The 17,614-nt window shown below is 39.5% G+C and overlaps 1 protein-coding gene across 5 annotated transcripts in view; it reads right to left on the bottom strand.

Annotated features, from left to right (window-relative positions):
- Positions 1–4,551: 4,551 nt before the first annotated feature.
- AIG1 (androgen induced 1) overlaps positions 4,552–17,614 on the bottom strand; it is a 187,759-nt gene continuing 174,696 nt past the window's right edge. For 3 of the 5 annotated variants that reach the window (XM_070417813.1, XM_070417812.1, XM_070417809.1), the window contains 2 exons: positions 11,827–11,990; positions 4,552–5,228 (listed from right to left, as the gene is read on the bottom strand). In XM_070417813.1, coding sequence (XP_070273914.1) covers positions 5,201–5,228; positions 11,827–11,990 — 192 coding nt within the window. In that variant the 3' untranslated portion in view covers positions 4,552–5,200. Of the gene's footprint in view, positions 5,229–10,902; positions 11,234–11,826; positions 11,991–17,614 lie in introns of those variants that run through there. The other 2 variants (XM_070417811.1, XM_070417810.1) reach the window with 2 other exon arrangements.

Here is a 17,614-nt window from a genome sequence, read left to right as displayed (position 1 = left end):
AGGGTGGAATTACTTTTGAGGGTGCAGGTGAGAATCCATTTCTGTGTCTTTTTTGAGTTTCTAGTGTCCACAGATTCTTTGGCTGTGGCCCCTTCCTTATACCATTTCAATCTCTGATACCATTGTCACATTTTTTTTCTCTCATTGTGACCTTCCTGCCTCCTTCATAGAAGGACATGTGTAATTACATTGGATGCACTGGATGATCTAGTGTAAACCCTACATCTCAAAATCCTTAACTTCATCACACCTAAAGTCCTTTTGGCTATGAAAGGTAATATTCAAAGGCTCTGGTGATTAGGAAATGGGTGTCTTTGAGGAGGGGGAACTACTACCACACCATATTAACTAAAAAAAAAAAAAAAAAGGTGAGCAATAGTATGATCTCCTGCATCCCTGAAATGCTGAACTCTAACAGTTCATTTCTGATCCTGATTTCCTGTCTATTGCCCTCATTTCCTTGATACATCTATTTTTCAGCCTTACTGAGACTGTCAATTTCCTCATCATTTTGTTGTGCTCCAATATTGATCCTCTTTCTTTCCTCCTCAGTTCCAAAACCCATGATTCATCTTTCCCACCACACTTGACACTCACTGGCTTGTTCTCTTATGGCACTTACTCTTCCAAACCAAACTTTCAACTTCTTTACTCTTCCTGGTCTGTTGAGACCTCTGGGAGGAAATATCTGAATGGTCCTTGTTATCACCAAGTAAATTCATGGTCTTCAACATCTCTGGCCATCAGTGCCACCAGAAAACCTTCTGTGTTTTCAGTCTATGCTGCCCTCAGGCTGTGTTACAAATTCCAACCCATTATCTGTTCTCTCACTCTCTTCAGTCAATTCTTTGAGGCAAAAATGTTAGTCATCAAAAAGCAGTCCCTGAATTTTGTTCTTTGTCCTGCAAACCCACTTCCAAGGACACTTGTTTCTTTCTCCTTCTTTCCTATAACTGGGTAGGGGGTGGGGAGTGTTCCCATCTAAGGCTAAGCCAGAATTTTCACCAACCAGGAATTTTCACATTTGACTCATATCATACTGATAGCTTTCGTTCTATAGGTAGAAGTTCTATTTTTGAAATAGTATTCTGTAATTGCTATCTCTTCTTTAGCATCCACTAATGTCAATAACTCCTCAATGATCTGAAATATAGATTCTGTTCCAACAATTACATTGAAATAACCCTTCACACACATACAGATAAATCCAAAGTCCAGTTCATCATGAAACCCCACCCCAGCCTAGTTCTCCAGGTTTCTTATTTAAGAAAATTGTGCTATCATTGTCTTGAACACATCTTAGATGGTTTTGTCTCAATTATTGTACACAATGTCAGTTACCAGACCTGTAGATTCAAGTTCCTCACACACACACACACACACACACACACACACACACACACACACGTATTATTGAAATTTCTCATATATATTCTAAATAATATTCAACTTCCTAATATGTTGGGGTCCAGCCCCAGCAGGTCCAAGGGTTCCCAAAGGTGTGGATGGAGACAGTGTTCAGGTGATCATTATAGCCAGGTTCTGTAGCCAGGTTCTAGCCAGGTTCTCTAGTCAGGGTCTCCAGCCAGGTTCTGTATTTATTGTCCTGTTACATCTGTATTTATACCAGTTGATTTTAATCCTATCAATTCTATTCCAAAGGTTAGGGCGTTTCTTATCTCCATTCCAAGGTTACTCTATTGTTCTATTAAGCTACAAGGAAGTAACTGAAAGAGATTATCCTAAGTAAAGATTATGTAGCTTAAGCGTGATTGTTCATAGTTAATCACCCGCCTGGCACTTAGTTAAGGGGTTTTATTCCCTCCCTAACTCCAGGGAAAAATCCTCACCTGGGGAAACAACCTTTCTTGAGGAGGTGGTCCTGTTTAAAACACATAGTGTTAAGAGGGGGAGCAAACATATGCCATATATGCCAGGTCCCTTGAAACAAGCTGTGCAGATGTTTCTTCCTTGCAGCGACTGTGTCAAGCAGCAAGGGTGGATTGGCTTCCAGCACTAATATATACATTGCACATAAATATTGCATACTTTTTTCCATATCTTTATTATAGGATTAGATATTTATGTATATTCTTTTATGCTTTTTTGGAACATTTCATTAATTAATCTATCTGAAAGTTTAAATATGGTGTTTGTATGTGTGTATGGTTTAAGGGAGCAATCTAGTTTTTTATTTTTTACCAAATAATTATTAATTTGTTACAGCACCACTCGTCTAATTATTTATTATGTCCTTACTGATCTATATAATAAATGCCACCTTTATTATTTGCTATATAGGTTGGCCGGCCAGGGTGAGGGGCCACAGGAGGTTGGCTGGCCGTGGGAGGTTGGCTGTGGGAGATACAGGGTGGGACAAAAGTAGGTTTACATTTGCGAGTATATGAAACACATTATTTTGTATATGTGTTTTTGCCCCTCCTACACACACACACACACACACACACACACACACACTAGGCCTGCTTCTGGGTTTGCTTTCTATTTTGTTGATTTTTCTCTCTATTCTTGAGCCATACCACACTATTTTAATTATTGCATTTTAATAATGTTTTAATGGCATAGTATGCTTTAATTACTCGTCCTCTTCAAGATTTTCCCTTTGTTTTTACTTGCTTATTTTTCTGCTAAATTAAAAACAAAATAAAAATGACCCACCATAAGAAAACCAAACCAAACCCCAAGTATGATCACATAATTGTATTTCAAACAGTAGTAAGGCATAAATTCAAATTACTATACTGTAAATTGAATCACCTTTATATTTAAAGCACACAGGTGTCAACTTCTTTAGGTGTCAGTTTGGTGGGCCAAGTGAGAAAGTGTTATTTGCTGGAGGAGAGGGGGAGTCACCGGGTCCCAGAAGAATTGCCCCGGAGACTCCTTACAAATATTCCACTTCTTGAGGTTTCCACTTCTGAGAGTCATCTGGAAAAATGGTTTCCTTTTAAATGGTGGTTTTGCCCCTTTCCTGTTATTTTTTAACCACATTTTTCTTTTTCATTAATAACATCCATTCTATAGTTACATAACACTTTTTTTTTAAACCTAAAACTTTTCCTGTCCAGGTCAAAATATAACTTATCTGGTGCTAGACCTAACATTCCCAAGCACATCAGAACAGTAACAATAGTAGTATAGTGGATATCTTACTTCTGACAATAAAAGGAAATGCCTTTGGTTTTTGAGATGACTATTCCTTCTCATGATATGGGATGTTTTTATATTACTGATGGTATTATCAGCTATAAATGTTAAAGTTTTCAAATGCCTTAGAGCAACAGTGAAAAGAATCATAAATTTTTTTTTCTTTTGTGCGCTGAGACAAGGTTTTTAATAAAAATCCTAGTATTAAGTAATCCTTGAATTTTTATTTATTTTTCATTTTTAATTTTTTTGTTAATCCTTACCCAAGAATATTTTCCCATTAACTTTTAGGGAGAATCAAAGAGAGAGGGAAAGACAGAGAGAAACATTGATGTGAGAGAAACACATTGATTGGTTCCCTCCTTCATGTGCCCTGACTAGGGCCTGATCTGGGAAGGAGCCTGAAACCAAGGTATGTGCCATTGACAGGAATCAAACCCAGAACCTTTGGTCCACAGGCTGATGCTCTATCCACTGAGTAACACCGGCTAGGACCATCCTTGAATTTTTAGAATAAACCTTTTTTAGTTTTGAAAAATTATTTGTGTACTGTTGGGTTGATGTTGCCAGCATTTTAGTGAAAGCAAGTGAAATTTTTTTCTTTGCTATGTTGGCTTTGTTTATATTAACTTTGAAAAATAATTGGGGAAGTGTTTCATCATTCTGTAATTTTGGAACAATTTGAATAATGTGGGAATTGTTACTAGAAAGTTTTCAAGAACTTACTCATAAAACTCTCTGGATCCAATTCCTCTTTTGGAGATAGCTAATTAAACATTAAAAAATATCTTCCATAAATATGTCTGTTTCAGCTTTCTAATTCTTATTGAATTCATTTTCCTTGAAAATTGTACATATCTCCGGGTCCTAAGAATTTATTGCCATAGAGCTATAAAATATATTTTCATAGTTTAAAATTTGCTTCACATCTGTGCTTATATTTGTCTTTTTTTCTTTGTCTTTTCAGTTAACATATTAGTGGTTTGCATGTTTTAATTATATTTATATAGATTAGATATTGTGATAATCAATTTATCAATTCCACTCTTATTTTCCTACTGCTTTACATAGTTTCTGCTTTTGTTTTTATTAGTTCCTTCATTATATTTCTCTAAGATTTATTTTTATGTTTTCTACTCCATATTCTGCATTAATATTACTTAAAAATAATTATGGTCAAACACTTTGTAAATTAACTCCCCCCCCCCCCCCCAAAAAAAAAATTTATTCTTTTTTGGATTTATCAAAAAAATACACATTTTTGCAATCAGTAAATTATAAGAACCAGGCTCAGTAAGCCCACTTTCAAGAGGTAATAGAAACAAAGTAAGAAAGGAGACACGATGTTGTTAGGGTTTGAGATGTACCATGCAGACATCAGACTAGGGATTGCTTGGTCTTTATTAAAATTATAGTTTGCATTTAGGAAACAGTTCACAAGATTAAACCATGAGATACAAAAACATTCATGGATTTGACTAAATTGATGTACTTTTCGGTCACATTGCCTGTGTGAGGCAACTGTGACATTATTGCAGTAGGGGTCATCCACCACATTTCCTCCAGACTGACGCTGGGGCCGAGGTTCCTTTCTCCAGCCACCAGTAGGGCAAATACATGAATGCCTTGCTCTACATCTGCTCCTTTGATTCTCACTAATTTCTCAACAAGAAACACAACAGAATTTTATTCTTAATGGTATTACCATTGCACAGATTAAAATCCAATGAGCAGTTTTAGTTTTAGAAACTAGAAGAGGGGGGAAAATGTTATCATCAATCATGAATTTGGAACGAGCTCTTTAACAAACAAGGAGGAGTTATTTTGGAAACAACTGTATTCTATTCTTATATAGTTTATTTCTCTATAAAAGGTGTCCTCCCTTGGGCTGGGAGGTGGGGTACATTCCACCGAGGTCTAAGTTCTGTGAGGCTTCCTCTCCTCCACTGCCAATGCCCCAGGGGAAATGGGGATAATGAGTCTTCATGGCAGCTCAGTCCAGCTTCCTGGTACACTTCGATCTCATTCCAATTTAGGCTTCTCTTTCTCTTCTTCCATACCTAAAACATAGGCAAAGTACTTTATGTGAACACCCGATTAAACTGTGAGCAGCTTTGCCAAGCTGCTTTAAAAAAAAACCACACCTCTCCTCTCTCCATTTCTCATCCACCCTCCTGCACTCACCCCTTTTCTCCAGTTGAGAAGGAAAGTCATTTACTGCTTTCTTCAGAAACTTTCTCAGTGACCTCTCTCCCCACCCCTTTCCCTCAAATCAAGACAAAACATCTCCGGGACACACCCAGTCCTTGTGGCTTCTGGGAGTGAGGGACTCAAGTTAGTTCTTGACTCATGGAGTTTGCTCAGAAACCCCAACCGGACTGCTTTGTAAGGAACTTGTAGCGATAGGAGGTGCTGCTGATAGTTTCAAATAGACCTTCTTCATTTTGATTTTATTCCTGTTCCTGCCCAAGACAAGGACTCTAGGTGGTAAAAAGTCAAGCAATATATACATTTCTAAGCTCACTGAGAGCTTATCAGCGACAAGAACTGTTTATTTTCATACCCATCTGTACTTAAACTGAAGTTCTGCCTCTCTTCAACCCAAGCCTCATAGACAGTTTTTTCTCTTTTATTTTTTTTATTTTTATTTTAAAAATCTTTATTGTTTGAAGTATTACATATGGCCCCACCCACCCCCCACCCTTGAACTCTTCTAGCCCATCCCTGCCCTAGGCCTTCACCACCCTATTGTCTGTATCTGAGGGGTTGTGCATATTTGCATACAAGTTCTTTGGTTGATCTCTTCCCACCCACCCACCCTCCCCCACCTTCCCTCTGAGATTCGACAGTCTGTTCTATGCTTCCATGTCTCTGGATTTATTTTGTTCCTCAGTTTATTTTGTTCATTAGATTTTACATATGAATGAGATCATGTGATACTTGTCTTTCTCTGACTGGCTTATTTCACTCAGCATAATACTGTCCAGGTCTCTCCATGCTGTCTCAAAGGGAGAGATTCTTCCTCTTTATTGCTGCTAGGCTGTTTTTCTTCCTGAGACTCATATGGACTGGACTGGTAAGATCTCTGTCTATTGCCTATATGGTAAATAGCTAATGGTGTTTCATTTTCCTAGAGATGAAAATGTTCAAGTCATTCTTATGAATCAAAGTTAACCCTGGCAAATGCTTCCCACTTATTTTCTAGATAAAGATTTTTCTTCTGATACTAAATTCTCAGAGAATTTTTGCTGGAACAAAATAACCCCACCCGTTGCCTTGGAGGGTCTGTTGGTATTCTTTCATAACCTGCAAGCTCTCTGAGGGCAGAGCCTTTACCTGCTTCATTCCAGATTATATTCCTAGAACATAACACAGTGTCTGCCTCCTAGTAGGGGCACAGTTCATCTTTACTGAATCAATTAATAAACAGTAAACATAGAGGAGGTCTCAGCCAGCTGGCCTAGAGGGAAAGCAGAACAAAATATGGAACTTCCAATATAAAAAGTCATAAGCCTAACTGCAGAGGGTCACCATGATAGGGCTTCATTAGGAAAGAACCCCCACCCTGGCTCCTAGTATGTGTATGTGGGTTCAGGGTGGTAGCAGTACAATGTGGATAACATGCTCTGAACAGGTGTCCTTAGATATTCTTTTAGGTTTGGTTTTCATGACTAAGGAACTGGCAGGGATCTGTACCACTTTTTCCAAAGTAATTTTCAGAATCATATTAAGGAAAACTTCAATTCCAGGAGTCAGGACATCTGAAGGGAGGAGGAGTACGGTTGTGGGGTGAGCAGGCAATGGCTTAGTTGTTGGGTAACCAAGGCAAAGGCAGAAAAACACTACACAGATTCCATTCAAACAACACACATGACTTGGGTTCCCACTTCATCCCTGTGGAGAAACTATCAGGAGCTAACTGCTTGCTTTTCTTTTTCAAGTCTGTTTCCTCCTAAGTGTTTTCCTGCAGATGGGTTGACTTGGCAGCAAGAGTGGAATCTTCAAAAGCAGGGGTGGAGAACAGGGGGTGTTCACTGACCCAGACAGGGAAAACGGCTCCCCACCTACTTTCGTTTGGCAGCTTGGAGGTAGAGGGAAAAATTAGACAGCTGTAAATAATATTTGGAAGAACCAGAGGTATAATTTCCACACAAATAGTTGAAAGAAACCTGTCACAGAGCTGAGGTAGGAGGTGCTTTCGGAAACACAGAGGAAGAGCTGATTGACACTGAGAGACTCAGTCATCTGTGATTCTCCCAGACTGGGAGAGGGGATCAACCAGAGGGCAGTGCTGGGACACTGCAGGCCTGGGTGGGCCTGGGTGGGACATGAGCTAGATGGGCAGCTGGGAGAGAAGAAAGGTGGATGTTTCTGTCACATAGGCCTGGCTCTGGCCTCCTTTGTCCTTTGGTCTGCTTTCTCTGTCCTCACCTCAACCTTTTACCCTTGGACACTTTCATTTCTGGTTGTATGAAGTTTGACTTTAATAAGACTTACCCATTGGAATTGAAATATTCTTTTTTTAAAAATATATATTTTTATTGATTTCAGAGAGGAAGGGAGAGGGAGAAAGAGAGATAGAAACATCAATGATGAGAGAGAATCATTGATCAACTGCCCCCTACTGGGGATCGAGCCTGCAACCAGGGCATGTACCCTTGACCGGAATCGAACTCAGGACCCTTCAGTCCGCAGGCCGACACTCTATCCACTGAGCCAAACCAGCTAGGGCGGAATTGAAATATTCTTAAAGTACAGAAGTATTTCAGCTGTTGTAGGTTGAATTGCGTCCCCCACCAAAGTCATCAGTTGAAGCCCTTCCTAATCCCCAGGACCTTGGAGTGTGAGAGCAGGCCAAGGATGTGGCTGGACAACCGCTTGCTAAAGAGATTAGGCAGATGACCTGTGGATCCAATTAATCATCTCAGCAGAGCCTGGAAAGACTTGTGGGGGACCCTCTGTTTGATGATTTGGACCCCCATGGATTACATGGGAGGCCAAAGGGGTTTTGAAAATTTTGTACCAGCAGAAACACTGCCAGCGTAGATGAACAGGCAGGATGAAATGCAGGAGGAACGACTCCAAAGGCATTTCATGGGCTGGATCCTTCTTGGCTCCAGAGGGCAGGGCTGCTGCCCAGGGCCAAGGATGCAGGGCCATAGCCTGGTGAGTCCTGAGGACAGAACATTCAGCCAAAGAGGATTATTCTCAAGCCTTAAAATCGAATGGAATTTGCCCTGCTAGCTTTTCGACTTGGTTGGGAACCATGACCCTTTTTTACCCTGTGATTTCTTTCTTTTGGAAAGGAAGTGTATATTCTATGCTTGTCCAGCCATTGCATTTTGGAAGATAACTTTCTGTCTGGTTTCACAGGTTTATAACTGGAGAGCAATTTTTCAATTTTGCTTCAGGATGAATCATTCCCCCAGTTTTACTCTTGTGTGATTTAGATAATATTTAAGGTGAGATTTAGGACTTAAGAGTTGAGTCTGGAAAGACTTGGGGGGCTATTGGGAATGCATTTTGTGTGAATAAAGGACATGAATCTGGGGGGAGGCTGAAGGCAGAATGTTATGGGCTAAATATCTCTCCGAACTAACTCCCAGTACTTTAGAATGTGACTGTATTTGGTTCTTTACCAAGTTATAATGAAGTCACCGGTGTGGGCCCTAATCAAATATGACTGATGTCTTTATAAAAATAAATTTGGAGACAGCTTCTTCACACATAAGTGAGAACTCCATGTGAACATGAAATGGCCATCAACAAGCCAAGTAGAGAGACCTGGGACATTACTTCCCTCCTAGTCCTCAGAAGGAACCAACCCTCCAATACCATGATTTTGGACTTCAGGCACCCAGAATTGTGAGCCATGACATTTCTATTGTTAAAGTCTTCCAATTTGTGGTACTTCATTGTAGCAGCCCTAGCAAATTAATACAACATCCACAAAGCCACATGGAGTTACTTTCTTTTCAAAAGAGTAAATGATTACCTATAAATTTAGCATAATCTAGGTCCATGGTTCTGAGAGAACTTTCTGAACGCTCATGTGTCTGATTTTCCAACGGTGACATTCTGTTGGTTCACTAGAAATAACACTGGATTGAACATCCGTCAGAAGGAGGTGACTTTGCACCCACCTTTTTTGGCGGGTTACTTAAGATTTATGGGCCTCAGTTGACTCTTTATAAAAGGTAAGGGGTGGCTAGGATGATTTTCTAATCTTTTTAGTTTTAAGATTCTATAATAATGTGATTTTATCTCGGAGTTGAGGACAACATAGCGTAACCAAGTGAGCCATTAAAATTCATGATGGATAAAAGGAAGGGAGCTGAAATGTGGTATTCCTGCTTCTTGGGGGAAGTTTGTTTGGGGTGTAAGTAAACGTACTCAGAATTGTAATACTGTACTTGATTGGATTCAGTTCATCCTAACAAGATGCACACAAACACACATAGGACACACTTCTTTTAACTGGCAGTTTCAGATTCATCTACCGACCGAACCAGGCAGCTAACGTGACAGCAAAGTGGCCAGTGAGGATTAGGCAAAATTAAACAGCCATCTAAAGTAGGCAACTGATACTCAAGTCCAAACTATTGTTGCCAGAAGAGAACAGTGGGCTCAGTGTTGCCAGGTCTTAATATATTTGAGAAGATAAAAAATGTGGCCTTGATGTGAAATCTTCCAATTTTGAAATGTTGGTTCCAAACAAAGCCCCACTATGTAGGCCTAAAAAAGCTTTTTGGCAGGTAAGATTTGGAGGAGGCCATCAGTTTGTGATCCCTCTCAGATATGAAAAAGATGGCCACTTGGCATAAAACATCTGTCCCCATGGAATTATCTAGATGGTCCCTTGAAGATAAAATTAATCCCTATACTTGACATGAGTTACAAAATGTTAGTCATCTTTAACTCAAGTTGCTGAAGAGAATGGCACAAATTAAATTGAACAGGTGATTCAACAAAACCTTAGTTGCACTATTCATTTTTAACTTCTCACTCAAAGCTGCTAAAATGTAGTATTATATTAACATAGATTGGATTTTTTTCTCTCTTTTTAGGCCATTTTCTCTTAGAAGTAGCAGAACAATGGCAAATGACCAATAGAATCAAGCCCATCATATGCTATATATTGGACATACAGTATTAGCTTAAATTGAATTATGGCCTTTCTCACAAAACATAAGACTGTTTACATTTTATTCTTTTATTTAAAAAAATATATCTTTAATGATTTCAGAGAAGAAGGGAGACAGAGAGAGAGAGATAGAAACATCAATGATGAGAAAGAATATTTGATCGGTGGCCTCCTGCGCACCTCCTGCTGGCGATCGAGCCCACAACCCAGGCATGCGCCCTGACCGGGAATCGAACTGTGACCTCCTGGTTCATAAATCGACACTCGATCACTGAGCCACGCCGGCCAGGCTACATTTTATTTTTAATATATTTTGAAAGTTAGCTAAATACTTTTATAAGTTAATTAGTAGAGGAAGATTACTATTCCCATTGAACAGAAAGGAAAATTATGGAAAGATTAATTTCTGGTCCCTCAAGCCGTGGCCTGAACTGAATAAAAATTTTGATACTTTTCCTAATAGACCACTTATTAAAATCAAGCCAGCTGCCGAGAAAAGAAACCCTCAAGTTCCGCTGGGCCATTTAACATTGGCTAACACTTTGACACAAACCATCTTAGAAGACCCACACACAAAAGAAGTCCAATTCGACAACCATGCAATGACTGTTTTATTTGTCTAATTAGGTCACGTTCCTGGCATAGTGTCTGGCACAAAGTAGGGTACTCAATGTCTGTGGAACATAGATCAGTTTCTGGCGAGGCCTAGAATGTTGTGATTGTTTCAGAGGAGATGCCCAGAGCTCTCTAAAATCCCCAAGTCATCTTGTCTTTGGATGGATTATCATGAGGGCTCAAGTCACAACATATCCGTGTTGCTGCTTTTTTCACCTTCCCATTCTTATGTTATTTTACATACACTGTGGACAGGTTTTGCACAGCTTGGGTAAGATTACGTGCCTTGCCAAGATGGAGGCCCTGCTATAAATAGAAACAAAAGACAAATCAAATCGTAGGTTAAAAAACTTTTTGCAGCAATGAAGTGTTACCCTTTAGTGCCCAGATTACTTTGCCCTTGAACATGACAGTCACTGGTGAATCATGTGGCCTGGGCCTTCTGTGCTGCTCGATGTCTAGCAGAATGGTGGTGAGATGTCTCTGAGGCTACTGCACCCATGGGAAGGATGATGTGAGAAGTGGAGATCTGGGTGGCTTCCATCGAGACCCGTTACATTTAATAATTTATCTATTTCGTTGGGGGGTCCTTTAGCTAAGGCAGTACTTATTAATCAGAGTGAACTCCCTAAATTTTTTCCTGTTAACACTACATTTTTCACTATAAAATTTATAGATGTGCTTCTTTGCTTTTAGATTTAGATATTTTACTAGCTAATAAGACAAAGTGAGTAATGAACCTTTCAGGTAAATGCCAGGAGCTCAAATTAACATTGTTATTACAAAAAAGTAACTCTTCCTAAGTGATCCCATGCTACAGCAGAATTTTCCTTCGGTCTCTGCGCACACTTTTCAAGACTGAAATTCTCTTGTTTTATGCTCCCCTAAACAATACTTACTTCTCTGTGTATCCCAGATATAGCTGTTCAGGGCTTCTCCCAGCAGGTACAAAAAGTTCATAAAGATGGTTGTAGACCCAAAGAAGATGATTCTGGCTCCCGGGCCAATGTGTTCCAGGAAAGGGTACGCCCACATCCCGGTTACGTGATGCACCCAACACACCCTGCAATGGAATTGCAATGGAGACATAGACAGGACTTATTCTCATGTCAGATTTCAAAGTTGCTGATATTACCAACAGGACCCCTTCCCCCATTCCAACCATGCTTCAGCAATGCCAGTCACAGCTTTGCTTCTGAGACTCAGGAACTACTGGAAACACTGTTGTAATTTATTTTCTTTTATTTTTTTTTTCACACAGAACTAATTTTAAACTCACAGAAGAGTAGCAAATATGGTATAGAGAGCTCCAGTATGCCCTTTGCTCAACTTCCCTGCAAGGTAACATCTTGTATCACCATGGTAAAACGAAGCAGTGAACCTTGGTACACAATACTACTAGCTGAACGACAGATTTTATTTGGAATTTCTGTTTTCCCATTAATGTCCTTTATCTGCTGCATTTGGTGGTCACGACTCCTTACTCTCCTCCAATCTGGCAGTTCCTCAGTTCCTCCTTGTCTTTTCTGACTCTTGAAGGGTTCTAGTCAGGGATTTGAAACTGTTGTTTGTCTAAGTACTGTTGTACAATCTTCTTAATCTCTTCTTTACATAACCACATCCCATCTATTTTTTTAAAAAAATATATTTTTATTGATTTCAGAGAGGAAGGGAGAGGGAGAGAGATAAAACATCAATGATGAGAGATAATCATTGATCGGCTGCCTCCTGCATGCCCCCTACTGGGGATCGAGGCCACAACCCAGGCAGATGCCCTTGACTGGAATCGAGCCTGGAACCCTTCAGTCTGCAGGCCAACGCTCTATCCACTGAGCCAAATCGGCTAGGGAACGATGAAGATTTTCTTTTTAAAAAGTCTTCTTGACTTACGAGGTCATCAAGCCATCTCAAATGCAGAAGTCCTGTTATGTGGGGTTTCACCTGGATTGGTGTGAATGATGCATCCACATGTCCCAACAGGATGTGCTTTCACCATTTGTTTCCTTGATATAATCAAGGCTCAATTTTCTGCACAAAAATGACTCATGGACTTGCTCATCTATTTCTGGAGACTTTTTGGTTCTTGGTTGACTTTCAATTTCTACCTCAATCTAAGGCCAGTTTGTCTTAATGCCCAAATAGCTTCTGCTTAATATAATGATACCAGTTTTAATTTTAGCCTAAAAAAATGATAACCATTGTGTGTGTTTGTGTGTGTGTGCATACATACATATGCACATGTTATAGTATCACAAGACTTCTGGGATGGTCTATTTTATTAAATGTAGCTCCAGTGTCATTCACTTTAACGAGCAATTAAAATTGACATTTATTAATGCCTCCTATCTGAGTGCTGTGATACACACTAGGGATATAGAAGTAAATGAGACAAAAGTGATTTTTGTCCTCATGCAGTACTGTCTAATGAGGAATACAGATATTAAAAAGGAAATAACTAGTGTAGTCAGAATTAAGAAAAGTTTAAGTGTAGGATGTCCTGGATGCTCAGAGATAATTTCCTGCTTTTTGGGAGAACCTTGCACTTACCATCAGTGTTTCTTTCTCTTATGTACTCAATTTCCTTTCAAATCATTTTTTTCATAACTGATAAATATGTAAAGCACATATTTCAGCAAAGCACAACAAAAAATTTCCCATCAACTTCACAAACACTGCTCTCTATCTCTCTTTCTCTTCAAAAGCAAACTTCTCCAGTGTCAGCCAGTGGATCAAAGTGTCTTTGGTTCAATTCCAGACAAGGGCATGTACCTTGGTTGCAGGCTCCTCCCTGGCCCAGGCCCTGGGGTTGGGGCCAGTGCAGGAGGCAACCAATTGATGTGTTTCTCTCACATGGATGTTTCTTTCTGTCTTTCCCTCTCTCTTCTACTGTTTCTAAAAACCAATGGAAAAATATCCTTGGGTGAGGATTAACAGCAACAACAACAACAAAAAAACACCCCCAAAACAAAAAACACACTGGCTCTCTGTCATCAGGTTCTCCAGTTTTCTTCCTACCTCTGGCGCTGTTCTCCTTGGATCTTTTTGTAAGTTCACCCTTCACTACCAAACCATTAAATGCTGAATTTCCTTAAGGTTTGGTTTTAAAAACCTTCTTATAGTATGCATTCTCAGTTGATGAGCTTTTTCATGGCACTGCTTCATGTCTTCTACTATTCACATAAATTTCAAAAATTTATGTCCCCATCCAGATCCCTCCTCTGTTCCAACAATCATCATCATGTCTCATTTTGCACATCATAAAGATACCCTTGTCTTGATATATCTGCAGCCAATGTCATGCTTCTTTTCCTCAAACCTGGTCCTCCTCTGTTGTTCCTTATTCTTTATTTCTGAATGGTACTACCTCCATTCAGTTTTGCAACCCAAACCCAAGAGTCATCTTGTTATTTCCCTCTCTTTCATCACACATTTTCAATCCATAACTTTGTCTTGTCAAGGTTACCTCACACATCTCTCCAATATGTGTATTGTTTACCATCTCCATCACCAGTATCATAACTTGTATTACAATCATCCATCTCTGTCTAGAGTACTGTCATAGTTTCTAATCTGTCTTCATATCTACTTTTGTCTCCTTCCCATTCATCCTCACATCTGCCAGAGTTTTAAAACCAGAAATCTGAACACATTACGTCCCTGCCTCAAACATGTCAATGGCCTCCCATTGCTTTTTTGTTAAAGACCCACATTTTTAACAAAGTCTAGAGTGCCCTTCATAGAATGGTTTCTGCCTGTTTCATCCCCCCATATCATACCTTGCTTTTGTTACACTGGCTTTCATTTGGTTTCTTGATTTTGCCATGTTCCTTCCTGCCATGTGGATTTTCACTTGCTCCATTTTTTTTTCTGTCTATGCTGTTAGTTACCTGATCCTTAGACTCATTAAATTATAGTTCTCCTTTATATCTTAGTTCAACTATAACAAACCAGTCATCAGTTAGAAAATTTTTTCTGACCTATTATATTAGATCAGATTTTACAAACTCTTTCAGAACCATAAATCTCTCTTATATTAAAGCTATTCTTTTTATTAGTACTTAAATTTGAATGACATATTTACTTGAATAATATTTCTCCCCCTTTATAGTATCTAAATATCTTATTGTATTTTCAATACTTACCACAATGCCTGTCACATAGTAGGAGAAAGAATAAATGAATCAAGTTGCGTTTAAGCTATGATAGGAGGAGTAAGAGTTAATTGAACAAAGATGGGAGACAAGAACTTTCTAGCCAAATGGAATTGTATGTCAAAAGACCTGAAAACAAGGGAGAGCTCCCAGATATTCAAGAAGAAAACATTTTGTTGAGGTCAAGGGAGAGCGGGCATGAGGGGCAGGCAGACACTCCACTGTGGGTGACTTTTTAAAACATGGTAAGAACTGCAGACTCTATCCTGGTATGGACATCAGGAAGTCTTTGAGGGGTACTGAATAAATGTGAAACAGATCACATGGTCAGGAGAGTGGTTACTGGATCTCTAGGAAGGATGGTTGCAAGCTGGTTGGTTGGCAACTTAAATTCAGCCACAGTGGGAGTTCTTACACCAAGGGCTGTCAAATGCTGTGCTTGGGTTCTCCTTCCCTCACTTCCAGAAAAGCTGGCTGTTAAACATTGGCCAGTAACCCACAGGTTACTAGCACTTAAAAATAAAGTAAGAATATAAGAAAAGTAATAATAGTACAAAAAGTAAGAATAGTAAGAAAAATAAGAATAGAAGAAAATAATAGAAAACATCAGAAGGTCTTGAATATAATGATGATAAAATGGTTTTGTGAGATTTCTGTTTCATTTGTGTGTATGTGTGTGTACACACACATGCACCTGCATGCTGGCTGGGTCATGTTGCCAAAGAAGTTTTATATATTGTTTTTATTCACAGTAAAATACATTTGAAAGGCACTGATTTTGGAAATAGAATTAGAACTTAGTGACTGATTGGACTTAGGCAGCTAGGGAACTGAGATGAGTTAAGGATTAATCATAGATTCCTAGCTTGATTAAGTGGGTGGGGAATGCTGCCATTTCCTGAGACAGGGAATGCTGTAAGGCAGCTGGTTTGAGGGGATGACGAGTTCAGTTTGGACATGTTGGGTTTGAGGTATCTGTAAGATATCCAAGGGGAGATATTCTGAAGGCAGTTACCTGGATTTGAACTGTAGAAAAAGGACTACGGTGGCAATATATATTGGGTGTGTTGGGAAAAAGATGGTGGCTGAAGCCACCAAAACAGATTGAAATCATCCGGGTAGAATATAAGGTATGAAGAAAGTGAGTCCGTGAGGGAGCCCTAAAAAAATCAAGATTTAAGGGATAGTTTGAGGAGGATGAGGCTTAAAAGGAAACAAAAAAACGTGGGCTAGAGACATGGAAGGAAGACAGAAAAATGTGGCGTCTTATGCCAATGAACAAGTGGTTCAAGGGTAGAGTAGACCACATTTATTAACACTGTAACATTGAGAACTGAGAATAATTAGAAAACAAACTTTGCGCATACAAATATATTTTTTCTGATTTCAAGTGTTATATGTATCATACAAATCTACTTTGGATGCTGAATGGATATAAATGATAAATAGTGAAGTAAAGACAAATTGACCTGGTCAAGCTCCGTAGCTCTTTACACCATATGGCCAAATGTCACCCCATCCCACAGTTCACAAGTTGTGGAGGTCACTGGAGCCCTCAAGGAGCTGTAGTGAAGGAGACATAGCATCCCTCCCTTTTCTGGCTCTGTCACCCTTATATATCCTAGATAGACACACGTACCCATTTTACTACTGATGACCTGTCAGTTCTCAAGATTATTTTATTTTAAAAAATATGTATTTTTATTAATTTCAGAGAGGAAGGGAGAGGGAGAGGGAGAGGGACATAGAAATATCAATGATGAGAGAGAATCATCGATTGGCTGCCTCCTGCAGGCCCCCTACTGGGGACGGAGCCCACAACTCAGGCATGTGCCCTGACTGGGAATAGAACCGTGACCTCCTGGTTCATAGGTCGAGGCTCAACCACTGAGCCACACTGGCCAGACAGATTAGTTTATTTTAAAGAAGATTTTAAAATTGCTTTTATCATCACATTTTGGTAAGGAGCGAGGCTATTTGGCAGCTAGGCCATTAGGTCAGAAGACACAAAGAACACAGATTCAATGCAGTAACAGCTAATAGCTAGTGATACTGAATTCTTAGTGACAGGCACTGTTGTAAATATTTTATGAGCAATGCTTTGGGAAAGGTATTAGAGTAGTATCATCTTATAGATTAGGACACTGAAGCCCAAGGAGGTTCAGTAGGTTCAGTACAGGGATATGTACTGAACACAACTGATATGTCAGCAGCACAACTCCTGGCTTGTATGCCTGGCTCCTCTGATGCTCTGAAGACTAGGATATGATGGGTAGGAACAGGGCTCTGGATGGTTTTTAATGGGCTCAGAACCAAAAATAACCTAAGTATAAAATCTCTATATAAATTTCTCTTTCCCCCCACTGACTCTAAAAGTAATTCATGCTCATTATGGAAAATGTGTGAAATACAGAAATGTTGCAAGATGCAAGATAAGTCAGTTTTGGTGAAGTTTTAATACAGGACTGAGCCTCCTATAAAACTCAGGGATCAGATTTTAAATTTTCCTCAGAGGAGAGGAAAACCACTGCAGGGC

Source organism: Myotis yumanensis, unplaced genomic scaffold (genome assembly GCF_028538775.1).
Source record: "Myotis yumanensis isolate MYYU_CA2020_CCGP unplaced genomic scaffold, mMyoYum1.0.hap1 SCAF_6, whole genome shotgun sequence".
In the NCBI taxonomy this organism is placed as follows: Eukaryota; Metazoa; Chordata; class Mammalia; order Chiroptera; family Vespertilionidae; genus Myotis; species Myotis yumanensis.
This window is presented reverse-complemented; position numbering and strand designations above follow the sequence as displayed.